The sequence below is a fragment of the Stylophora pistillata genome, chromosome 7 (assembly GCF_964205215.1).
Source record: "Stylophora pistillata chromosome 7, jaStyPist1.2, whole genome shotgun sequence".
NCBI lineage: Eukaryota > Metazoa > Cnidaria > Anthozoa > Scleractinia > Pocilloporidae > Stylophora > Stylophora pistillata.
Window position 1 is genome coordinate 32,229,372 of NC_142525.1, and position 25,941 is coordinate 32,255,312.

The 25,941-nt window shown below is 38.9% G+C and overlaps 2 protein-coding genes across 6 annotated transcripts; one reads left to right on the forward strand and one right to left on the reverse strand.

The window, feature by feature from the left end:
- Window positions 1–6,212: 6,212 nt before the first annotated feature.
- On the forward strand, window positions 6,213–16,705 carry LOC111330759 (profilin). The gene is made up of 3 exons (XM_022935697.2): window positions 6,213–6,347; window positions 10,504–10,656; window positions 16,028–16,705. Exons 2-3 carry the CDS (start codon window positions 10,516–10,518, stop codon window positions 16,307–16,309), a joined length of 423 nt encoding a protein of 140 aa, XP_022791432.1. The 5' UTR covers window positions 6,213–6,347; window positions 10,504–10,515; the 3' UTR covers window positions 16,310–16,705.
- A 2,866-nt stretch (window positions 16,706–19,571) lies between these two features.
- LOC111331712 (uncharacterized) lies at window positions 19,572–22,490 on the reverse strand. 5 transcript variants are annotated; one of them, XM_088728050.1, is made up of 3 exons: window positions 22,350–22,490; window positions 21,507–21,605; window positions 19,572–20,736 (listed from the first exon to the last, which is right to left on the reverse strand). In XM_088728050.1, exons 2-3 carry the CDS (start codon window positions 21,574–21,576, stop codon window positions 19,715–19,717), a joined length of 1,092 nt encoding a protein of 363 aa, XP_088584176.1. In that variant the 5' UTR covers window positions 21,577–21,605; window positions 22,350–22,490; the 3' UTR covers window positions 19,572–19,714. The 5 variants fall into 5 exon arrangements, with proteins under 5 accessions (XP_088584176.1, XP_088584174.1, XP_088584175.1 ...); XM_088728048.1 differs by having other exon boundaries at window positions 19,572–20,739; XM_088728049.1 differs by lacking the exon at window positions 22,350–22,490 and adding an exon at window positions 22,181–22,210 and having other exon boundaries at window positions 19,572–20,739.
- Between the last annotated feature and the right edge of the window lie 3,451 nt (window positions 22,491–25,941).

Below are 25,941 nucleotides of genomic sequence, written 5' to 3' on the forward strand. Positions count from 1 at the left end.
AAGAAAGCTTGTGGCAAGACACGAAGTTGTCTCTACTGCTGAGGCATCCAATAACTCAAGCTTCAAAGAAGAAGGAACTCAATGCTTGATAATAAATCCGCTAACATACGGAAGTATGAAGTTTGCTGATTTAACAACAGAGCAAGATGTCCAGCGTTTCACTGGATTCCCTAACGTAGAAACATTTCAATTGATGTTTAATACACTCTTTGAAAAAGCCATGTGTATGCACTACTGGAAAGGAGACAAAGAAAGTGCTTTGAAGGACACCACCAAGCCCAGGTCAAATAATGTACAGAGAGCTCTAACCTTGGAGCAAGAGTTTTTGCTAACCATGATGCGAATCAAGCTAGGACTCTTTGTATTTGATCTGGCTTTAAGGTTCAAAGTTTCCGAGGCGACTGTCAGCTCTGTCTTTACCACTTGGGTTAAGCTGATGTCTAAAGAATTAAAGTGGATGATTTCCTGGCCAGATAGGTATTTAATTCAAAGAAATATGCCTGATATGTTTCGACGATATTACAGAAAGTGTAGAGTCATCATTGACTGCACAGAACTATTCTCTGAAACCCCATCAAGCTTAGAGAATGCGGCAATGTGTTGGTCAAATTACAAACAACACTACACGTTAAAGTTTTTGATAGGGATAACACCAAATGGCCACATATCATTTGTCTCTGAGACCTTCAGTGGGAGGTCATCTGATGTTTTTATTGTAGAAAACAGTGGTTTCTTAAACTATCTTCAGCCACATGACCAAGTTATGGCAGACAGGGGATTCAAGATTCATGACCTGTTAGCATACTACCAATGTTCTCTAACAATTCCACCCTCCAAGCATTCCAATCTCCAGATGTCAGGTGCTGATGTTAGGAACACATCACTTATTGCTAATGTACGGATTTATGTCGAGCAGGCTATCAAGCGAATTAAAGACTTTGCTATGTTAAAGCAAGAAATTCCCATTAGCATTCTTTCCCATTTGGATGACATAATCATCATTTGTGCAGCAATATGTAATATGAAAAAGCCTTTGAGTACATAGATTTCATTTCATCAATTATGTTTGCATTTTGTACCAGTCCAAAATGTTCCCATTCAATTTTCTCACAGGTTATAAGCTATGGTAGTCAAGTTTATTTACACATCTTCTAGAATACAATTCCTTTATGGAATTACACAAACATGTTTGTATATAGCTACAACAATGTTCAAACAATAACTTTGAAACTTTAGTAATACTAAATACTATAATGTTTTGGTTTCATCCGCACTATTTTGTACTATTTAGTAGTTTGTTGAGGTCATATTGCTTCCACTCTATAATTTTAATCATTATCTATTGCTTGTTCATTGCAAAATCTGCAAATGAATGTTGATTCTTGTTCAAAATTTGAGCAGGCCCAGTGAAACCATAGCATACAACATTCACACTGAACACTGTTTTCATCATCACATTCAATTTCATCTGGCTCAAGACAGGGTTTTTCACAGACAGCACAATAATAAATAGGCCTAGTACCTAGCAACACCCTAGCAACATAAGTCTTGAAAAAAATTGTTAGATTTGGTATGATATCTTGCCACAGTTTTAAATCAAACTCAATAATTTCAATATGAGCACCACTAAGTGGAGTCCAAACAACAAAAAAGGTTTTAGGACATCCTGTTAGGGCCATTTGTCCTTGTATCTGGTAATAATAACTGTGGGTTCTCTTGAGCATGATATTCCCATTCACTAATTCTAGATAAGTTGTATTGTTCCAATGCTCATCAAATTTCATGTCTGCAAGTGAGTATGGACATTTATACTCAATACAAGAATGACCACAGCAATCGCAGTGAAAAATACCATCTGGGGTAGCTCCCACAAAAGGGTAAGTTTTAGATATAAACAAGCCACAAGTCTGAAGCTTTGCATTTTTGTGTTTTTTGGATTCTTGTGCAAAGAATGATGCAGCAGCATCTCTCTCATGTTCTCTTCCCCATTTAATGGCAGGTATCATTGACAGATCGGTACAATCTAAAATTCGCTCAAGAAGAGGTGTTACTTTGCAATTTGGCTTTCTTTTTCTAAGAATTGTTTTTGTCTTTGTGTATACTTCATGAAAATGAGATACAGTTATTCTACCTTTTCTTTGCTCTTTCCATATACTGGAGTTAGCCTGATCCCTTGTGGCCTTTTCTAATTCTTTAATGCTACTGTCATTGAAAGATAATTGTTCCAGAAATTGTCTCACTAATTCATCAGCATCTACACCATTGTTTTTAGAGGATATATCATCAGCTATAATTTGTAGTGATGGGGGAACATCATCAGAAGTTGGTGGTGCATATGAAATATGGATGACAGCATCAGGATTTATGTTTCGAAGAGAAGCTAGAAACTTTTGCTTGCTTTCTTCGGTAACAACCCTCAAGGATTCTGGCCGAGGATCAAAGTTCTGTTTTTCCTTGCTATTAATAGCATAACTTGGGTTTTCTTTGACTACCTTGTGGCTTTGGAACACCATGTCCTTTAATTTCATGGGTTGGATGTCTTTCTTGCTAGTATTATTCCACACACATGCCTTATCTGTGCAGGAAGGATCTGTGAAACCTTTCTGGTTGGCAAACTCAACTTTATATAAAAGGGCTATGACATGATTACAGCACTGACTGTATCCAGCTGTACAGCTACAATATGCCCCAAGAATTTCACCGGGAGATTTACAAATTATCCACACTTTATGAGGTTCTTCGCGAATTCTTTGAGATGGAGTGACAGATGCAAACAACAGAACTTTGTCTTGTCCATGAATTGTTTTTGAGTATACAGTGTGCACAAAACCACTTTTAAAGTATGAATACGCTTTTCTGATTTTATATTGACCAATATAGTCAGTGTCGAAAGCTTTTTTTCCAAGTATAAACGAGAATATTTGACCAATGTTTGTATGCGGCCACTTTGTTACACAGTCCTCCCAATCGACCATGGATAACGGATCCTTTATACCGCATGTGCGTAGTAGTTCTACATGTTCATTTTGTAGTGACTTGGCTTGGCTTTCGGCCGAATCTCGAATAGGCGTTTTATGTTCAAAAGCTACCAAAGCACGAGCAGCAAGATCCGAGTGTGTCCCTCCAGAGGGCAAACCTCGCTGTTTAAGATAAAACTGCAATTCCCCACATGAAAGTTCCAAAAAATCTTCGAGGTGCGTGGCCATGATCGTGTTGTTGGGATATTGAACTGTCAACGACTTTTGAGCGAGATGGCAATAACATAAAGAGCTCAAAATGTAGCTGTGACTTCTATATTGAACTATAAGTATTCAGATCGAGCAAAAGAGTGTTGTTCGTATCCGCCATTTTGGATTTGCTTGCCCTAATTACCCAGCATGCACTCAAGAGCGTGAACCGGTCTATTTTGGCCCTCGCCCTATATTTTAGGGATTCTGAGCAAGTTCCTTTTTCTTTGTGCCTTTGTAGCGCCTTGATCGCGTTTTGGGCCTGGCTGATCTTGTCCTCCGCAGATAGGTTTTGGCTGGTTTTTCTTCTTTCCGTGGATAGGCTGTAGCGGTGATGTTTCTTGTACTGCTCCGTCCTTGGTCGGCTGGTGCTGTTGCGGCTTTGACGTTGTTGTTTAGTTCTTTCCCGCTAGACATTTGCTACGGAGGGATTTATTCGTCATCCTCGGACTTACCGAGTAGATCATTTTCGCTGGCGGTGTCATATGCGGCTTCCGTGTTTTCTTCGTTCTTAATGGCATTGCTTTGGCCCGGGGTGTTTAGTAGCCCATCTACCGTTAGAATGTCTTCCGACATTTTCTGTATGTGGTCAGGCAAGACCGCGGTTTCAATCCTAATCTTGTGGATCTCGTCAGTTGCCTAGTCACTGAATAGACTGTTGCACCCTTACGCGATACAATGTCTAATCACGACAAGAACACGCTGTATCCTTAAGAAAATGAATAAAAATGCCTCCAAACGTAGCCGTTTGCTTCGATTTTACTTGAAAGTTCTACCTGTATGACCCGATAGCCTCGTTTCGAAACTTTAAAGTCCGCTGAGCTCTCGTACAGTGGGCGTAAATGCGATAAGGGCTACTAAAACGCAAGAAAAGTGTTATGATGCTGTAATTACGTATGATGCACGATCCTGCGGTATTAAATACGTATGATGTTTTTTTTTTTTTTTTTTTTTTTCAGGTCTGATTTTCGCTATTGCATAAATAGCGCTATCTACTGCGGAGGATCGTGCATCATACGTATTTAATATCGCAGTTCAAAATATATGAACTTTATATATTCATTGTATCTGATTTATCATCACGGCTTTATTACGAATCAACTTAACGGCCTGCTCCCAGTTGGCTTGTTAGTTCAATTGGTAGAGCGCTGCACTAGTATCGCAGAGGTCAGTGGTTCGAATCCCGTACAGGCCTGATTTTTTCAGGTCTGATTTTCGCTATTGCATAAATAGCGCTATCTACTGTGAAGGATCGTGCATCATACGTAATGCTGTAATTGTTTGTTAAGTTCAGGTTTGATCTTATTTATATAAAAAGCTTCTTTGAGTTTTAAATCAATTGAGTTGTTAGCAGAATCCAAAATACTAAAGCAAGAAAGGGAGTATTGTTCTCACAAGAAGGAGATGTGTTGCGAGTTTTTATCGCTTTTCTTGTGCTCCTTTATCCTGGTAGAGAAGTGGCGACTAGTTTTGCCAATGTAACGGGAATTATATCCCGGACAAGAAAATTGACAAACTACCATGGATTTTAGAGCATCAGGAGTACAGCACCCCAACATCGTTGTAAAATTCACTTTCGAAAACGAGAATGATGGCAAACTCTCCTTTCTTGATATATTTATCGACAACTCTTCGAATGATTGTATTTTTTCAGTTTTTCATGAAATAATCTTACACTGGTCTTCTAACAAATTTCTTTAGTTTTATTCCATCATGCTACAAAATTGGCCTTATCCGAACTCTTATTGACCGTATCTACAAGTTCATCAACACCTTCCGGCCTTCAAAACGATCTTGAGAAACTTTCCGACACTCTAAAACGTAATTCTTTTCCTTCGCATATTATTGAAAGAACTTTCAAGCGGTATCTTGACGGGTCCTCCTCTCAAAATAGCCGGCAAATTGATGATAATGATATACGTTACTTTAAACTCCCTTTTGTCGGTTATTATTCTAAAATAACGAACCTTAAACTCCGACAACTCACTAAGCGCTTTTGTAAATCGGACCTAAATATCAAACTAGTTTTCACCTCTTTTAAAATTAAAAACATGTTCAGTGTTAAAGATCGTACTCCTGATGCTCTAAAATCCATGGTAGTTTATCAATTTTCTTGTGCGGGATGTAATTCCCGTTACCTTGGCGAAACTAGTCGCCACTTCTCTACTAGGATAAAGGAGCACACGGAAAGCGATAAAAACTGGCATATTTTTTAAGCATTTCAACACATCTCCTTCTTGTAAGAACAAATACTCCCTTTTAAAAGTCAGAGGCATATACGGGTAGAATCACATTTAAGAATTTATCCATTTAATTTATGAATTGTAATATCAAAATGTGATAAGGTCATACAATGAGGCTTTGAGATTGTGCTAAATCGGTAACTCCATACTGAGAACTAATAAATATGTTACCTTTTGACGAAATGTCCAAATTGTTAGTGGATCGAATTTGTTTACTGATTTAAATATGAAATTAGTAAATTTCCTCTTTCTTTCAGTTTCGTACACACTTCTCACACTCCTATAAATGAAATTTGATTTTTCGATTTTGGTTTATGTTTCTCCTGAAACTGCAGTACTTTTCCCATCTTGAGAGAGGATCATAGACTTAACATGCCTGAGGAAAAAATTCCATTGATCATCATAACTATCATTTTAATTATATTACCATTAATGTATGTTTGGTCAATTTTTTTTTGCCCGCACTGCTTGATTAATGATTACCAACAGGACAGCTTGGACGAGTGAGAGCCTGGGTCCGGTGTGCAATTCTTACTAACCCCTCTCCTGTCAAATAAACTTTTGCTTTGATTTTGTTCTAATCGTGAGAAATACCACGAAGAAAAAAATTTCAAATATCTTTAAAATGAGAGGAGAATATTTTCGCCACAAATATTAGAAAAAATTTTCGAAGGAAGGAGGTTTTTCAAATGATGCGGAAATTCCTTTGTACGCAATTTCCCCCCGGAAACTCAACCTTGAGCTTGGGGCCTAAAAAGGAAACTTGTTATTGCGGGCTCAAGGGGCCGCACCTCGATCGTCTTTTACATTGCTAGCTGGTGTGGTGGCGTAGCATTTTGACTGCGAAGGAATTTTGACTTTATCTCCGAAATAACCGGTAAGTTGTCGCTATTTTATGTTAATTTTGCACATTGTAGTATTCATTTTGTATTTTTGTTCGTTTGAGCGCATGAATTGTTGCCATGAATTAAAAAACCAGCCTTCCGCGCGCCAAGTGTTACGATTTCGTAATATGCATTTACAATTGAAGTTTTTTCTCGACATAAATTCTCTTCATTTCGGAGTCGGTATTGAATATTTATTCCCTAGATCTGTTCCCCTTGCCTTTGTAAGAAATTGGAGTGTTAGTGGGCCTATTTTGTTCGACTTTCTGGCCTTTAAAGTTTCGCTTCACCCGTAAAGTTCGTCTGTTAATTTCCGCATGTGCTTCGACCCTCGATAGGTCGCATTCTTTGATCGGTCTTTTCCTGTACCACCCCGAATACCTCTAGATCATGACACTGTTTTCGTCTAAAACAGTAATTGATATTTTCTTCCATTGAAAGTCTTGTCTTTCGGTTCAAGAGATATTACGAATCGTTTCATTTCAAACGAATAACGATGATAGCCCGTCGAATTTCCTGGTGACCGATTACTCGGTGCTACTCGCAACTACAGTTTTATATTGGCAAAGTGTTTCATAAAATAAACGTAATTTGACTTCAAGTTTGAATACAAAGTGATTCCTGTGTTATTTCGGTGACAATGGAAACCTTCTGGGGAAAGAACCCCTCGCATAATTGGTAATTCAAATGCCGTTCTCAAGTAACTCTCCTTCGAATACAGAAATGTCGAGTAAGCGATTGTCGAGTTAATCCGAGAAGAGCCGTGCGTGTTGTCATACGTTTTTCATTTTTCTACGAGCAGTACGGACGGAGTACATGGTAAACATCTTGAAGTATTTGTTTAGTAGCATTTTATGTCCTTGCACACTGTATTTCATAAAAGAGTATTTGTAGTCAAGTATGAGAAGACGGCTATAATTTTCAGATGTTTCACAATTGATCACGCACCGAAGGACCTCTGTACACTTATGATTCGGAAAGTCTAGAATCGTTGATTTTTTTCAACCCCAGTTGCCTTGAAAAACCAATTGTACTAAAGATAAATCATTTTATTGATTTCCTTATGTAGTTTGTGGCTACACTTGAGTACAAGTATGCCCCCATTTTCTGTAAAATCACAAATACCTTGACTTTTGACAAAATCGTTTTGATTCTTTATAAAGAAAGTCGATTCGATGATAAATATTTGAATGCCAAATCTTAAAGTTAATTGAACATTTCCCTGAATCTCTGCTCTCACTTTAATTGTATAGCATGTATTTCAGCTCTGCCCAGGGGAAACAAAGCATTTCTTAGGCTCATTGTGAGACCCTCAGACAAAGAGAGGAAATTACATGAACATGCTTTGATCCTGGATTCAACATATAGAGAGTTTCTCAAAACACCTTTGTATTGCCAAAGAGTTGTCTTTGTCTTCTGAAGAATTCAAAGGGCTAGTCGAAACTGAATGGAGAGCAAATCGTTGTGATCATCCCAAGTCGCTTTCTATGCCAACAAATTTGATCAACCAAATAACATACCAGTAATTTGTGACAATTGATATTTATGATTATTTTGATTTTTATTTTTGATGTATGTAAACTGATTTACGGGGTATAGTTTTAGTTTAAATAGACTTGAATTCTTTGAAGATACTTAGGAGGTTTTTAAAATATTTTACAGTATCTTTTTTGTGAATCTCCACGGAAGTAATTGCAAGGCATGTTCTATATGTCTAGGCAGATTATGTCAGCCATTTTATGACAACACTTGTACAAGAGTGAGGTGAAAGTCAAGTGTGACACTGGTTGAATGAATTATAAATGTGTACATTCTTGTGTTTGTGAGAAAGGTGTCAAAACCTAATTGTTATGCAACAACTTGAAAGTGAAATTGGAGGAATGCTTGCTAAGAGATGCACTTTTCACAATAGTGCAAGTTTGGAGTGGATATACATTTATTATTTTAAAAAAATGGAATTAAAAAGGGTAAGTGATCTTTGAAATTGCAAATGAAACAATTTGGGGTATTGGCTAGCTGACAAATAGTAGTAGTACAAGTCTTGGTTAGATATATGTTGACTAGGGTTTGATCATGTTCATTAGTTGTATATGGATATTGTTTATTTTTACATGTAATTCACTCTTAAGCACAAAGCAGAGATTTTAGAAAATCCTTTACAAGGATAAATAGCCTCCCCTTAACACGTGTTAACTACTACACAGGGTTGTTGTTGAGGGCTGGCAGCCAGTGAAATTTGCTGGCTGAGAAAGAGGCAGTTGCAGGCTGAATTTTTGCTGGCATTTGCTTGACAGGCGGGTCTTGATTTTTTTACAGTTTAAGTGGAAAAAAAATACCTTGCCGTTTGAAAACAAAAAGGTGAAAATAGATACAGAACTACATCTAAGATGCAGAATTATTAAAGGTGAAATGAAGTGTTGCTTTGAGTCCACTGGTCTTAACTGATCTGTAGTGTCTCTCTTTGTTTCGTATTGCCATTTTGCAAACTCAAAGCTTGGTAGCCTTGCGGACAACATGTTGCAAACGACTGGACACAGCCGGCTAAATGGCTTCCTCAACCAGCAGGCCATTTTCTTAGCTATAACACACTGCTACAGCAGGGATTTCATTAACTTCAGAAGTAGGGGTATCTTAGGACATAAGTAGGCAGAAGATAGTTTAGCAGTAAGCAATAATAATACTAATACAAGACTTAGGACCCATGCTAGAGTTCAGAGCGCTGTACAGCTATATGGTTAAAAAATAAGATAAAGATGAGTAAAACAACTTACTAAAAGTACATTAAGCAAAAACCGAATGAATATTTAAAGACTTGATCAAATAAATGAGTCTTCAGGTTGGATTTATATGTCACAAGCAATGGTGCCTGCCATATGCCGTCCAGAAGCTGATTCCACAGATATGGAGCTATATAACTAAATGATCTGCCTCTGTAAGTCTTAAGCTTGAAACGAGGAACTTGTAGCAGTTTCTTATCGGATGAACGCAAAGCTCTAGGTGGTTTATGTTGTATTAAAAAATAAGAAATGTATTGAGGTGCTAAAGCTTTCAGGGCCTTATAAGTAAATAGTAATATTTTAAAGATTATATGTTGCTTTACAGGTAGTCAGTGAAGCTCTTTAAGGACTCGGGTAATTCGGTCATATTTTCGAGTGCAGGAGATGAGATGCACAGCAGCATTTTGTACTCAATGAACCTTATCTCATAAATTTTGTGGCAATTCAGCCAACAGTGAATTGCTATTGTCCAACTTAGATGTTATAAATGCATGAACTAAGGTTTCTGTATCTTTCTGAGTAAGACATTAATTTTCCTGATTTTAGATAAATTGCGTATGTGAAAGAAAAAGCTACTTTACAGATATTTTGAACTTTGATGCTCATGATTCGTAACATTGTTAAACATTGCTCCTATATGTTTCTAGCTGACTCAGTTGAAACTACCCAGACACCAGCTTTTTTGATTTCATATTGGTGGTTTGGTGGTAATCAAGGCAGATTTGTCAGTAGTCTTTCTCTATTCCTCAATTTGAGGGAGTGTTGTCAGAACCTAACCCTGTTTTCACAGATGTTACCCAAGGAAGCATTCTCGGGCCATGATTGTTTTTAATTCATTTTGATGATATGTCCACAAGCTGCTCTGTTATTCTAATATTATCACCTACACAGATGACTCAGTAATTTTCACATCCTCGAAAGACTTGGATATTATCCAACGCAACCTCAGCGAAGACATCAATAACCTCGCCTCCTGGTTTAGAGATAACAAACTTATCATTAATCTTAAAAAGGAAAAACTGAAGTAATGCTATTCGGAACAGCAAAAAGATTAAGTGGTTTTGATGGCAAAGAACTAAACCTCTCTGTAAATGGATCTCACATCAACACAACTATACAAATTACAAGTACCCAGGTGTCTATCTGGACCCTACATTGAATCTTGATCAATCAGAAAAATCAAGCAATAAATGTTTTTCTCGCTATGGAATGCTTGCAAAACCGAGCGTGGCCTATGGTTTATTCCCATCCCTAAGACACTCCAAACTTTCTGTGATATTTTAGTGCAGTGGAATACTTGGAAATGAAGGCTGAGAGTTTGGAAAAGGTTCTCTGTGATATTCTTACTGTGATATTATTTTGTGTTTTTCAGGGTTTCCTCAGAATGTCTTGGGATAGTTATCTTGACAACCTAATAGCACAGACTAAAGACGCCAGTGGTACTGCTCATGCAGATAAAGCCTGCATCATTGGCGTTGATGGGGGAGCTAAATGGACCTCAGATGGTCATGCTAATGCCTTCAAGGTAACACTAGCTTATGTTAGCTTCTTTGTACGCATACATGTGTATCACAAAAAGTATCTAAATGATCCAACTGCAAGATTTCAGCTTAAATGAGGATTTCACTTCTTAGAAGAGGTAGACAGTCCAAGAGTAGAAATTGACCACAATTCAACAACTAGTAGTACATTGACTCCATTAAAAGCAGTTTGCTCTTGTTAACTGGAGCCAGAATCAAAATTCTCTGCCATTAACCTTCATTTTGCCCCTGGTAACTCAAATGTGGACAAGTCTAACCTTTAACTGTTAACTGGAATCAGTCCATGTTTGCCTCCAGCAACTCTAGTGATGAACAGCTGGAATTTCTAGGTAAATGCCCTTCCAAATAATGCAGTGAAATGATAGTTAAAACCCCCATTTACACATGTAAGTTCAAATTGCATATACTGTTTTTGTAGTACTTTAAGCTACGACTTTGATAACAAAAAAAATCAAATCTTGTAATTTTTGGCCCTCTTCAAAAGAAAATCTGGTTTCTTTGACAAATACATATAGTACTTGATAGGGGGAAAAGTAGAAGAGTCAGTTTAGAACATAAGAGTTACATCAAGTATTTAGGTTTTTTAATTGATGAAAATCTTTCTTGGAAAAACCACTTTTACTGTGCTATCACTAAAATAAGTAAGACAGTACAGGGTGCGCCAAAACTCATGTCCGATATTGTCCGGAACAAGTAGAAATTTAGTTCGGACCTGTAAGTCTTAAACATGACTTGTCTGTGGGACAAGCACATTTCTGAGGTCTAAACAACTACAGAAACAGAGGAAAATTGAGGTCAAGTTGCAGTAGAATTGAAATATATCTAACGGTAATGACAGCAAACCTTTAACTTGACAAAATAAGTGTAAAGATTCCTGTAAATTTTGCTATTCTACAGCCATTCATTTGTTTCGGTGACCTCATCTGGCCTTAGTAACCAGGCCTGTTAAGACCAATCCCCAGGCTCTAAATTCTAGTGAATAGTGGCGGAATCTCAAAAGCGTCAGTCCACACTGTTTGCTTTCCTATCAAACCAGTCAACCAAATAATCAAGCAAAGAATCAACTGAGTCTTTGAGTAATTATTGCAAGAAGAAAGGCAAGATCCTTGCAAAGCAGGATTATGAAAAGAGGAGAAAATGCAACTTTCAAGAGCAATGGAAGTCAGAATTTCCATGGCTTGGCATTGCAGCAGATGAATCAGGAGGGAAAATGTACTGCTTCTACTGCAGAGAAAATGAAGCTTTAGCTGATAAAAGCAGCCCCCACGTTTCAGGATGTGGTTCAGACGGATTACAGATGCGACCCATTGGTGAGCTATAACACCTAAGTGTCATTTGGCTTGTGCTAAGGCCTGGCAAAAGAATAACCAACTTGAATACCAACCTCCTATTAAGAAAGCTGTACAACAGATGATAACTTCCCTGGATGAAAAGAACAGGCACCACCTCAGAGTCCTCACGAACACTGCTTATTTTGTGGGAAAGGAAGAACTAGCTTTTAGAAAATTTGGCAGCCTCTGTGACCTCCAAGAAAAGAATGGTGTAAAGATGGAGAGTATGTACCGTAATGAGAAGATGTGTAGCCAATTCATTGCCAGCATTGCTGGTGTTGAGAAAGAAAAAACCAAGAGAGAAGTGAGAGAGACAAGGTTTCTATCGTTACTGTCAGACAGCTCAACAGATGCAGGAATTATTGAACAAGAGGCAGTGTTTGTACGTTATGTGGACAAACAAGGACGGCCATGGACAAAATTTCTTGACATTATTCCCCTTGAATCTGCAACTGCAGATGGAGTTTGTAACACAATTACAACCAGCTTGGAAAAAATTGACATTGATGAAGAAATGCTGAAGAAGTTAGTTGGGTGCAATTTTGATGGAGCTAGCGTGATAATGGGCAAGAAGTCAGGCATTGCTGTACAAATACAAGAAAAAGTTCCACAACCAGTTGTTATTTTACACCGTGTTGCTCATAACCTTGAGCTTGCTGTTTTAAATGCAGTTAAAACCATTCCCTACCTTGAAAATTTTCATAAAACTATTAGGCAAGTCTTCAAGCTTAACTGTTATTCACCTAAGAAAAGAAGAGAAGTCGATGCAGTATCAGAAATCCTTGATGAAAATCCAGCTCATTTCAGCAGTAACATCAAGAAGACATGGTGGCTGTCTAGCAGACATTAGGGCTCGCTGCTATGGAAAAAAATCTTGCTGTGACAGTTGCACACTTGGAGCAGGTGAGCAGTGGGAAAGGTGAAGATGGAGCCAAAGCCAAGGGGATATTAAAGCAAATCACAACAGGGAAATTTGCAAGATTCCTTTACTTCATGTTAGATGTCACTGCAGTTTTAAAGGAACTGAGTGAAAGTTTCCAAAGAGCTGGTCTTTTCATCACCGATGTGGCAAAAAAACTTGACACAGCCATCGCAAACTTGGAGCTGTTAAAGAATGACAAGCCTCCTACAGAGTTGTCGAAGTTCCAAACTAAGTTTAAAAGCAGCTATGATGAGGAGAAAAAGATCCTACTGAATGGAAAAAACAACAGCCAAGAAGTTTCACTGAAAGATAATAGCAAAGTTCAGATCTCGGTGAGCTTTTTTCAAGATTTTTGACTGATTCCATTAACTATCTTGAAAAGAGGTTTGCCAGCCTCAGCAGCCCACCTCTTTGATTTCACTGTTTTTGATTACAGAAATTTCCCTGTTCAAAGAGGAGAAAGAGCTTTATGGTAACAAGGAAGTTCAAAGGCTAGTTGATTATTTTGCCCGACTTCTTTCCCAAGAAGAAGAAGATGGAGCGGTTAAAGAGTTACAGGAATCGAAGAGCTTCTTGGCTACACAGGGAGCGTTGAAACCAAGTGATGTGTATCCCTGCTTGCACGTCACCAAAATGACCTAAATAATGTTCTTGTCTTAGTTAAGCTCATGATCACTATCTCACCAACAACTGCCATGTGTGAAGGTCATTCTCAGCAATGAATCGGCTGAAAATAGTGCTGAAAACAAGAATGCAGCAGGGGACATTGAGCAACCTCCTGAGTTAAAGACCAAGGCACGGTGCGAAAAGACTTTGACCCAGATTGTGCAATTGATCAGTGGCTCTTAAAGGCTAAAACAAAGCGTCACATTTTGTCAAAACCCAATGTTAGTTCTTCTGCCATCCATAGTGACACTAATGATGGAAGAGAAGCGTAGCAAGAACAGCAGGAGGATGACAACATGTCGCTGCCCCCATTGCCACAACTTGTTGTTGATGAGGAAGAAATCAAGTGATGGCATTGTTGAATCGTCCTTAATCTCAACTGAACAGTCAGACTTATTGCTGGTGAAAAACATTTAATGTACGAGTGAATTGTGATTTAAATAAAAGGAGTTACTATTTAAGCAAGCTATTTTGTGCCCCACAAGTTTGATGTGCATGACATCCAGTTTAGGTTTAGCAGAAAAAATTACTTACAAGGCTTAAAATGTCATTAAAAAGAAAAAAAAAAACCTGAATGTTTTTGAGTCAATGAAGTCATCGTATCTGCAGGGTTAAGGTGAGTTACTTGCAATAAAGTGAAAAGTGTTCGGTTTTTTATCTTTAATAACATTTTTACCCTTGGACATAGTTCACAATTAATGTTGTTGCTATAAATTAAAATACACCACAAGCCACATGTTGAATTGATTTTATTTCTAAATACAATTTGAACCAATCTTTTTTTGACAAGCACTTTTGGGCTCTTGGACAACCAAATTCTCTATGCTGGTTGTCTGATGGACAAGGGGATTTCAAAAATTTTCTCTTACTGTGCGGTGTAGGAATGCTGGCTGAGCTGAGATTCTTTGCTCCATCATCTGTACTCAAATATTCATAAATCGTTAATTTTACCTGCATTTAAATCTTTATAAATCCTTAATTTTACCTGCATTTAAATCTTTATAAATCCTCAATTTTACCTGCATTTAAATAGTGGACTTGTTGCTTGGGGTAATGCATCTAAGGACTTTCTTTAAAAAATTGTTATTCTCCAAAAGTGTGTATTATGTTTAGTCTACTTTGTTGATAGGAAAGAGCATGTAATGCCCCATTTGTAAAAGCACAAATTCTACTCTTCACCTTCTTTTATTAAGAAGCTGAATATGAATTAATGCTTGACTTTGATAACAACAGTGCACCTTAACAGCATCACAAAACTTTTCATGAGAGCTTTAAACTTCCATATATACCACTTGCTCATCAACGTCACGACTCTTCAGTGTTAAGTACTCTACGCTTGCTATGCAAAGAAAAGCTTTTTCCAGTGTTGGTTCAAACTCTAGAATGAGATACCTCATAAATTTAAAAATTTGCCAAAGAAATTCTTTTAAAGAAAGCAAAAGAGCTCTTAATATTCTAGAGACTGAAGATTCTTATATGGAGCTTGATGAGATAATGCTAAAATTCAAACACAGCAAATTTAACCAGTGTCTACAGTATGTTGGGTACACTTAGAAACTCTGACCTTTTTCCTTTACAATGAACACGTCATTTTCCTTTTTCTTAATTCTTCTCTTGCATATCTTTTTGGCTTTTTTATATTTCTTCATTCTTGAACATTTCACAGACAATTTCTACATTGTTGGAATGCAAGAATAAATGTACGGACAACATCTGACAAAAATAAAATAGTCGCTGGCTGAGCTTTTTGATAGTCACTGGCTAGTGTTACACCAAGGCTCTGTTCCCTGTCTGTACATTCGTGGGTTGTCATATTTCCTCATTGTTTTGGAGCTATCTTTTTCATGACATCTCTCAAATGTATTCCTTGTTCAAGAGTGCCAGTGCCAGTTTGCTTGTGGAAAAAAATCTTACTGGCAAAACTTTGCAAATAGACTAAAAAGTTAACTTTGAGCCCTGTATAATGTACATTTGATTGTATTAACATTTTAAAATTGCACATTACAATCATTTAACCATTATTATTATTACTATTAACATGTTTAGTTGATTGTACACAGCTTAGAAAAATATAACTTACAAGTTCTGAACTAAAACTTTGTTGAGAAATTGTATAACTCAAGCAAAATATTTTCTTATTATTGTACGTATTACATTTATTTATTCAATTGTCATTCATTCAAAGCTAGTTTGTTAATGTTTCTCACTGATAGCTCCATGTGTATTTGCAAGATAAATATGATCATAGACTGTATATGTATAAGCATGTATGTATGCATGTGACCTTTTGTCAACAGTTGTATTCAAGCCTTGAGTAATAAGCTCTCTAAATCGTTATGGTAGTAGAGAAGGATCATTTTAAGTGTGAGTGGGCCCTCTAAAAGGTTATAAATCACCATTTTGCTGGTTTAATAATCTTTTCTTTTTTGTCTCCAGTTAGATACAAGTGAATGTGCCAAAATAGCAGGCTGTTTCAAGAGCAAGGATTTTTCACCATTTATGACAAGTGGTATTTTTGCAGAGGGAACGAAGTACCAATTCTTGCGTGTGGAAGACGAAAAGTTAGTTCTGGGAAAGAAAAAAGAGCAGGGAGCTATCTCCTTGCAGTGTTCCAAGACAGCAGTTGTCATTGGCCATTGTCCAGAAGGAGGGCAGCAGGGCAACCTTAACAAAGGTGTTGCAGTAATTGCAGAGTACCTTGAAAGCTTAGGCATGTAATGCAACTTTAATTTCTAACTAGCACTGTGCAGTATGTGGTTAAAATCTGTTCTTTGATTCTCAACCACATTACCTAATTATTATTTTTGTTGTTGTTTTCATTGAGGCCTTGCTGTAGAGAAACTGGAGTTTTATGAAAAAATGAACTGTTTTGTAGTGTTGTGATGATGATGATGATGATTGCAATTAAAAGGCCATCCTTTTAACAGGTTTCAAATTGACAAAATATTTCACTGTAATTGTCTTGAGAAACTAGCAAATAAACTAGCTTAGTTAATTTATGTGGTTGTTTTAAGAAGTGTACCTGATGTATTTTGGAAAGGGATACACAGCCTAAGTACTTGTCTCAGGAACTTGCTCTTCAATTCTAATAAATCGAATTCTTTGTGCTTTTTATTGTGTGAAGCACTGGTATTGCGACTATTTAAATGCTAGCTAACAAAAAAAATGCAATATATGTTTCAAGAAACCCACTCAGACCTCCCCTCCCTGCTAATGCACACAAATCCCCTACCCATGGTGGGCTGGAGGGAAGCTGTACTCTACAAAATGTTTTCTGAATTTTCAACTTGAGCAACTAACCGCCCTTGAGAGGACGAGGGAGTTATTTTATGAAACGAAACAAGAGTGGAACCTCGAAAGATGAGGGCTAGATATGCTGTATTCCCTCGAATAAGCCCCCACTCCGTAGGCCACAATGTCAAACAAAGACCCCTCTCCTCCCTCAACTTCTTAAAGAGAAGGAACAGAGGAATACATATTTCTATTGCTACTTTAATTACAACTTTTCAAGCTTCATCCACAGTGGAATCAGCAAACAAGAGTAGGTTTTTTTCCGTTGAAGTCACTTCCAGGTACGTAGTTGTTACTCTGTGCTTCCAGTGTTCGGTTAAGTGCGTCACTTGATCTTTAAGAACGTGTCTGTAAGAATCAAACATCTTGGGAAATGAAAATTTTCAACCCCCCTCCAAATTTTGCATGCAGTTAGGCACTCGGGGGGGGGGAGGATGCACAAAAATGCCCTTTTTAAAGGTTGCAGCACTCTTGCTGCCATGGTAACAACGGCTGCCTGTTTGAGGCCTGGGGCCTCATTTTCATACAAAAGCGTAAAAAAAGTGTAAAATGTTTATTTCTCTATCTCGAGCTAAATACAACATTGCAAATTGGTACTTCTAGCATACATAATGACATCATTTGAAGGGGGGTTGAAAATTTTCATTAGGTGCGTCACTTGATCTTTAAGAACGAGTCTAAGAATCAAACATCTTGGGAAATGAAAATTTTCAACCCCCTTCAAATTTTGCATGCAGTTAGGCACTTAATGGCGATGCACAAAAATGCCCTTTTTAAAGGTTGCAGCACTCTTGTTGCCAAGGTAACAACGGCTGCTTGTTTGAGGCCTCGGGCCTCATTTTCATACAAAACCATCGTAAAAATAGTGTAAAATGGTTACCTCTCTATCTCGAGCTAATTACAACATTACAGATTGGTACTTCTAGCATACATAATGACATCATTTATCTTGACTTTCATACATTAAATTTTCCCTGGGAGTGAATGTAAGCACATCAATAGGTTATTTATCTCGCTACAGTTTCGGTCATTTGCTGTAGGGTAAAACAGGGAAAACGTTTTTCTAAATTTCTCCAAAAGTACACCGATTCTGGAACTGAAACTACGCACTTAGTTCGTCATAATATTCTAGTTTTTAAATATGTAACCATCTCTGCGGGCCGGCCTCCACTTTTCATAATGGCTTCGCGAATAAAGCTCAAAAATCAGACATTGCATAAATTGCAGTGTTTCCATCTAATGTTCTCAACAACAACCCTTTCAGACAAATGAAAAGTACAAGACTTTGAAAGAATGTTATCTTATGAGCAATATCCCGAAGAGAAATCTCGCCTCTAGCTTTAATATTTACAAAAATGTGATCAACCTTCATGGAGGACTACTCGACGTAACTACAAACATGTACCTTAAATTGTGTGCATATCTTTTTTTTTTTTTTTTTTTTTTTTAATTTTTTTTTATTGGCATTCTACTGAGTTACAAAAGTAATAAACGAGAAGTTACACGTACAAAAAAAATTGCCAAAAGGGAGTAACGAACGGGACGTGAGTACCCATGCAAGGAAACTCCAGATTCCGAGTACTGTACCTTCTTTCATGGGAATTTGAGCAATCTGAAATCCTCTGAAGATACACTGTTATACCTGTCTGTCATTTGAAACATGTTAAAGCTGGCTGATCTACACGAAACTATCCGTAACACCGGTCATTTGACATAAAAAAGTACGTTATCGTTGGCGTGACGCTGGATTTCTCCATGAAGTTTCAATCAGGTCGCTCCAAAGAAGACGAGATATGGACATTTTTCGACATTTCAGCAGTTTTCCTCGCATTCTGAAAAAAAAAAACAACAAAAAAAGGGAGAGGAAAACCTTGATTGAATGCTCATAAACACTGAGATTATAAATCGCAACTTATCAGCAGTAGTACGACCATGTTAAAACGCAGACTGCAGACCGTGCAGACTCTGCAGACCGGGGTGTGGACAAAACGTGGCCTAGGCCATGGCCTACCCTATGGCCTACCCTATGGCCTACCCTGTGGCCTACCCTGTGGCCCACCCTGTGGCCTACCCTATGGCCTACCCTATGGCCTACCCTGTGGCCTACCCTGTGGCCTACCCTGTGGCCTACCCTGTGGCCTACCCTGTGGCCTACCGGTGGTCAGATTTTTAAAAGGATAGCATTGCTGGAAACCTTCATGGCCAGAAATCCGTGACAGTCAGCGGTTTGGAACGGGAGCTCATGTATGCGAAAAAACTTACTTCGAATATGTCACGCAACAGCACGTTTTTTTCTTGTACAATTTCATGCCATTCTTTTAAAAGAGGATAGGGAATTTCCAAGGTTAAAATCGAACATTTTGTCCAGGATCTACCTTCATACTTTAAAGCATCACGTTTGTGAGATAATTCCCATCTCTGTTCCGCTAAAATATCTTATTAGGTTTTCTCGCATTTTGTTTAGTGCGGAAGAAAACCCCAACAAGTTACAATAATGCAAATGATAGATGTCTCATAACGAGTTATTTTTCCATCCCTTTCATCAACCCCACAGTCAGAGCTATTTTACGCTATGTCATGACTTCTCAACCCAAATGATCGATGATGCGGATTTCGTGATTGACGCTAATGGACATAAAGGATCTAACCCATACTGAAGGGACCATAGCACAGAGAGAAAGAACAGTAGTTTCCTCCGAGTTAGGTTTTTAATATATTTGACCTCATTCTAGTAACAATCCTGTTATAAACACTGAAACCATGACTATTCCAGTTATATTTAATGCGCAGACGATTACTAACCTAGACTCGTCTATATCTTTATTTTCAGATTTATGGCATTACTTCACGAATATTGTCCAAAATCCTGGACATATTTAGTGCTTGCCCTTTTATCGTCTGGTTCCCCGTCAGCCATTTTCTCTTTTTGGTATCATAGTAGCGATCCAGAACGTTCAAAGACCATGGTATGTTAACGTTGTGCAGCTCGGAAACAAAGAAACGGGCAAAGTTGATGGCTTCCGATTCCGTTATCAAACCATTTGCGTTATCTTGCGGCATCCACGCTCCGAGATATGTCAGCAAACCGTTTTCCCCCTTTTGATAATCAGTTGCGTGTTTAATTGCAGTTTTGACATTGTTTTGGCCTTCAGAACTGCCGTCACTGCTCCAGTACTTCTGGGAACCAAGCACTTTGTTTGGACCAGAGGCATAAAGATGCCACTCAGCCATCATATACTTATCATTTTCATAGATTTTTGAATCAATTTTAGATAAGTCCTCGGCAGTTTTTCCGGGAGATCCCAAAATCAGAATACGCTGAGGGTTGTTCCCACCTGTACGTCGGATTTCGTGCGTCACGTTCATGGTCCATCGGTTATATTTCTCGGTATTCTGGCGAAGACTCTCGTCATTTTTGTTATTTCGTTTGCAAGTGTCTTTTCCTAGTTCTGTAAAAAGATTAAAACTCAGTCTATAGTCCTTGTCCTTTAACTGCCGTGCTACCGCTGTCCACCAATTCACGTAGGCTTTAAAGTCCTTTTCCATGGCGCAGGCCTCTGCTTGATGGTGAACCCAGGAGATGATTGGAATCACATCATGTTTCAGACAATGGTCGACAACGGTCGTCAGGTCGCTAAGAAACCGTTTGAATTTGACGGTAGAGTAGTCATATGAATAGAGATCTGCCCTGCATCGAAGTCTTAAGTTGCTAAAGCCTTTTTCATGGACGTCTCTGATGTTCCGTTCCCAGTACTTTTTCATCGGCGTCTTCGTTTTGAACCAATTCGTAGAAAATCCTGCTCTGACAATCCCTGCTTGGTACTGTTCCGGGGTAATTGGATCATTTACGTTCACTACTGCAAAAAAAAAAATTGAATCGACCAAGAATATTTGAACGAACATTGTCGAATGTCTGGTTTACAACAGAGTTCGTTCACCAAGCGAAAATAAACAACGATCCAAAATTTTGACATTTCAATTCTATATCATAAGAAGACCAATGATATTAGTCGAAATGACAATTGGAAAAACAGTTTCATCGAATCTCAAAAAGTACCCCAAAACAGACGAAAATATTCAATTTTGGTCTAGAGATGTGGTCTCAAGCATCGGAGCGCTGAATCCGCAGGTCTAAGGTTTGATTCTTTGTGAGGATTTGATTTTTTTTTTGTCACACGCTCATGACACACACACAAAAAAACAAAACATCTAGACAACGAGGAGTCCCTCCTTTTCGGCGAAGTCCTTAACGCGAGTAAAAACATTAGTGAAAAAAAAAATTGATGTTAGTTTGCCGCGGGAAGCTCTTAGAGTAAGCTCCTGCGGTGCATCGACTTTACTCCAAGGGATGCCTTCTAATTAAATCATGGCTACCAGTTTCTAGCAAAGAAAAGGTGGAGCTTCATCCCTTTACCAGTAGTTTTAAGCAATTTGTTAAAGGTCTTTCATTTCTAACGAATAACTGACAAAATTTGAAATTTATATCGCGACCTTAAACTGCAACTGTGCGCAATTTCATTGATCGTTTTCGTGAGCCAATGATTTTCTTTCAGATATTTACGTGATGGAATACAAAGTAAACTCTTCACATCACATTTTAATTAAAAATTGTCTTTGGACCCACCTGTTTCCCCGGTTATGAAAACCATAAACGGCAGGAAAGCTGAACTTAACAGGACCAATGATCTGAACATTTCGTCTCCTTAAGTTGATTGTTTTCGATCTGTATAAAGGAATTTAAAAACTACATTTAGGGCTTTGTGTCCGAGAAAAAAACGTCGTTTACTGAGTTCCGGGATTCCTGAGTGAAGTAACAATTATTATAACATACGGCGCAGATTAATATTTCCTTAAAGTATACTTCAATAGAAGATTTTAATTTTAAAATCGTACGATTTCAGAAATTCCATCACAAACTTACGAAATTTTCTGGCCGTAAATTCTAGTGATGAAAAATCCAAGCATGTTGAAGTCTCGTGTATGCAGGAAATTCGTTCATTTTTGCTTCCTATTAGCAAATTTACAATTCTATGAAAAAGATTTGATCTCGAAACATCCCTTGGTCGTTTTTACTTTGTTTTTCATTCATAGTTTTTGGGTAGATCGCGATTACCTCGGAAACCCGACAAAATAATGATAAAACTCTTTCTGCAAACACAAGTTGTGTCTGATGTGTTCATGCATGCGGCTTTTAGCTGTGCGTATACAGTTATCGAGTTTGCATGCATTTTGGAAGTTTGGAGAGCACTCAAGGAGCTAAAGTTGTTTTCGACTGCACCTGGATATGCGTTTTCTTACCTGGATATGTATGCTCTCAGATATAACGCCGTTTATTAATTACATTTTTACACCAGCACTCCACTATATGTTACGAACTGACAGCCTGCATCATAAAGCCGCCGCTTTGCATATCCTCTGCGACCACGCAATATTCTTGGCCCCTCTTCTCCCTTCCCCGTTAACCTACCGTTATGGTTGCGTGCTGTGATATTTGCAGTGTTTCGTTCCCTCGGACGTTGGAAATCGTGTTAGCGACCTCTTAGTATACCCTTTTCAGAGAAAGATAATTGTACAACAGCGTATTCGTTCGACTCTTACTGATTTTATTTTTATGTTCTTTAAAATCTGACCACCGGTAGGCCATAGGGTAGGCCATAGGGTAGGCCACAGGGTAGGCCACAGGGTAGGCCACAGGGTAGGCCACAGGGTAGGCCACAGGGTAGGCCACAGGGTAGGCCACAGGGTAGGCCACAGGGTAGGCCACAGGGTAGGCCACAGGGTAGGCCACAGGGTAGGCCACAGTGTAGGCCACAGGGTAGGCCACAGGGTAGGCCACAGGGTAGGCCACATGGTAGGCCACATGGTAGGCCACAGGGTAGGCCACAGGGTAGGCCACAGGGTAGGCCACAGGGTAGACCATAGGGTAGGCCACAGGGTAGGCCACAGGGTAGGCCACAGGGTAGGCCACAGTGTAGGCCACAGGGTAAGCCACAGTGTAGGCCACAGGGTAGGCCACAGGGTAGGCCACAGGGTAGGCCACAGTGTAGGCCACAGGGTAGGCCACAGTGTAGGCCACAGGGTAGGCCACATGGTAGGCCACATGGTAGGCCACAGGGTAGGCCACAGGGTAGGCCACAGGGTAGGCCACAGGGTAGGCCATGGCCTAGGCCAGGTTTTGTCCACACCCTGCAGACAGTGGAGACGGGGGAATTTTTGGTTACTTACTACTTCACCCTTCGATACAGTACACCCGTGATTATATATATATTTTCTTATTTTTACAACAGGGAAGGTTTCGTGGCCAACAGATAAGTGCCGACTGCTTGTTTACTAGACTTGGCCGGTTTTTGGGTCCTCAACGAAGAGTCCGGACTCGCTCACACTCTAGTCCTGATCACGTGAAACTTTATTTGCTGAATCAAAGTGCTTATATACATATTGGTGGCTAGTTTTTACGTGATTAGATATGCGAGGGAAGGCATGTAGTTTCCTTTCAAGTAAACACCTCAATTCGAACGCGAGCATAATGTTTTGTTCGTCCCTAAGTAAATCCTGCTTTGTTAAGATTACACTTTGCACATTTTTGCATGTTACAAGGATCATATTTCTGCTTTACAATAACCTGGTAGACTATTGATCTACTCTTAAACTTAGGATGACAGGTCACGTTTCAATGCGCTAGTCACGCTTTCTTTAGTTTTACTACACTTATCATTAATTTTTGATGAAAAGTCTTAGAAAAGTCTTAGCTTCCACGAAATGTAGAAATCATTGTTTCATCTTTAAGGCAATGTCCTATCAGAAAAAAGGCGTGCAAATGTATGGGTACGATCTTATTTCCGAATAAAAGTCGATTTTAGCTTGCAGCACTTTATTTACTGTAAAGTTCGTTGGGTCGTGTTGTGAAGATCCTGATAAATATTTGCTTCGTCCACGCAGCCCATTTCTTACCACTAAATCTGTCACTGGTTTCCATCTTCAATACAGAAATAAAGAGTTAACAAAAGTATATGACAAAGCTAAAAAATTCATCTCATCACAAGGGAAAATTCAAATCAGTACAACCCTCCCGTCTCCCTCGCAGCCGTTTTTAGGGTCGTCACGCAACGCTCCTCCCCACTAACGGCTGCTCACGAGAGAGACACATTCCTTTCCCTGAAATTGACCAATAAGAAACAGGCTTCCATATTCTGGAAATCTGGTCCAAGTCCCTCTCCATTACTTGAAAGCAAACTTTAAACTTTTTTGTAATTCGTGAGGGTGAACCGTGAGCCAAAGCTTTTAGAATTGGTTCCATATCGTCAGACAGGGTCTTGTTCATGGTCTTACTGGGATACTCAGCGACGACCTTCGTCTTGTTTCATTTTTTGGCTGATTTGTTTGTTTTATCTTTGGACTCAATGTGACAAATTGGGCGGCAAAAGCGCTTCGTACGAGTGAAAACGTGCCATTGTCAAATAAACAACCTTGTGGTTTAGTGAGCCTTGGTAAGGTTGAACTCGAGGGAGTTAAGTTGGAAGAAGTCGTAGGAAATTCATTTAAACTTACAAATGAAAGATGTTTTTTGACGGATGTCCCACCGACAGGTGTTAATTGATTTATATTTTCGGTGCGCAGTAATCGTTTCAAATGTTTGCCACTCTCTGAATAAGGAGACTTGAGCTCAGTCTTCATCTCTCTGACATGTTCTTCCGCGTTTTTGGTATTTCATCGAAGACTTGTAGCATTTAATTCACACTGCAACGTCCGAATCAGAGTAAACATTTACATCGATGTCCAGTGCCTTGTTTATAAGTCTTTGAAGGTCAACAGAGCTTCTTCCCGTACTACAAAATTTAAAAACACGAACACGTTGTTTAGAAGTGATTGTAGCTGAACAAATAAAGCAATTTGTATCACTATTCAATATCTTTTATGGAGTAACATTCATCTTCCACTTGGGCAAGACCGCGCACGTGTGTATCTGTTTTTGTTTCGCGCGCCCAGCAAATCTAAGAAGGAATTTTATTGGTGTAGCCGATAACAATAACGTGCATTCTACATATGATGCACGATCCTCGCAGTAGATAGCGCTATTTAAGCAATAGCGAAAATCAGACCTGAAAAAAATCGGGCCTGTACCGGATTCGAACCACTGACCTCTGCGATACTAGTGCAGCGCTCTACCAATTGAGCTAACAAGCCAACTGGCTTGTTAGCTCAATTGGTAGAGCGCTGCACTAGTATCGCAGAGGTAAGTGGTTCGAGTCCCGTACAGGCCTGATTTTTTTCAGGTCTGATTTTCGCTATTGCTTAAATGGCGCTATCTACTGCGAGGATCGTGCATCATATGTATCTAATACCGCAGTTCAAAATATATGAACTTCATATATTTCATTGTATCTCAACGTGCATTCTATTGGTTTTTAATAAGAAAGAGAAAGGAATGTGTCTCTCTCGTGAGTAGCCGTTGATGGGGAGGAGCGTTGCGTGACGACCCTAAAACCGGCTGCGAGGGAGACTAACGATGCTTACCATTTGGCCAAAAAATTCGGAAATGTTCGGTTTGAAGTCAAATGGTGAGGTAATTTTCCGGAAATTCCTTTCGGAAATTGTGGAGTACCTTCAGAGGTACTTCTCTTTTTCCATTCGGAACGGAAGGTCATAAAATTCCTTTTCCAGGCCTTTCCGCTTGGGTTGCCTTCGTCCTGAAAGATGGCGTCAGTCTCTTCGCTGTACCAATGTGCAGCATGTATGTTTTCGTCAGCCACCATGGCTGACATGTTGAACCATCAGTGCCACATTCCTACGTCCCAAGGTGAAAACGTTCGCTTCTTTCTCAAATGCATTTCGAGGGTACATACCGAATAATCAAACAAAGCAATACGAGTGGAGTTTCCCCGCGATATTTAACACGTGACATTAGTTTTTTTTTTTTCCAGAGTCTGAAGATATTGTGGGGGAAGATATTTGCGGTTTAGCCTTGATGCAGGCCGAAGAGACTGTAACACCTGAAGTTGTCTCACCCGATAATGTAAGTGCTGAGAGCCACAAGTTACTTGTAAGATGGGAAGACAGAC

What these genes read in the sequence shown, in the direction of transcription:
- LOC111330759 (XM_022935697.2), top strand. Translation starts at nt 10,516, where the DNA reads ATGTCTTGGGATAGTTATCTTGACAACCTAATAGCACAGACTAAAGAC. An exon ending in GTCATGCTAATGCCTTCAAG is followed by an intron (nt 10,657 to 16,027) that starts GTAACACTAGCT and finishes TTTTGTCTCCAG; the next exon opens with TTAGATACAAGTGAATGTGC.
- LOC111331712 (XM_088728048.1), bottom strand. Translation starts at nt 21,576, where the DNA reads ATGTTCAGATCATTGGTCCTGTTAAGTTCAGCTTTCCTGCCGTTTATG. An exon ending in TTTCATAACCGGGGAAACAG is followed by an intron (nt 20,740 to 21,506) that starts GTGGGTCCAAAG and finishes TTTTTTTTGCAG; the next exon opens with TAGTGAACGTAAATGATCCA.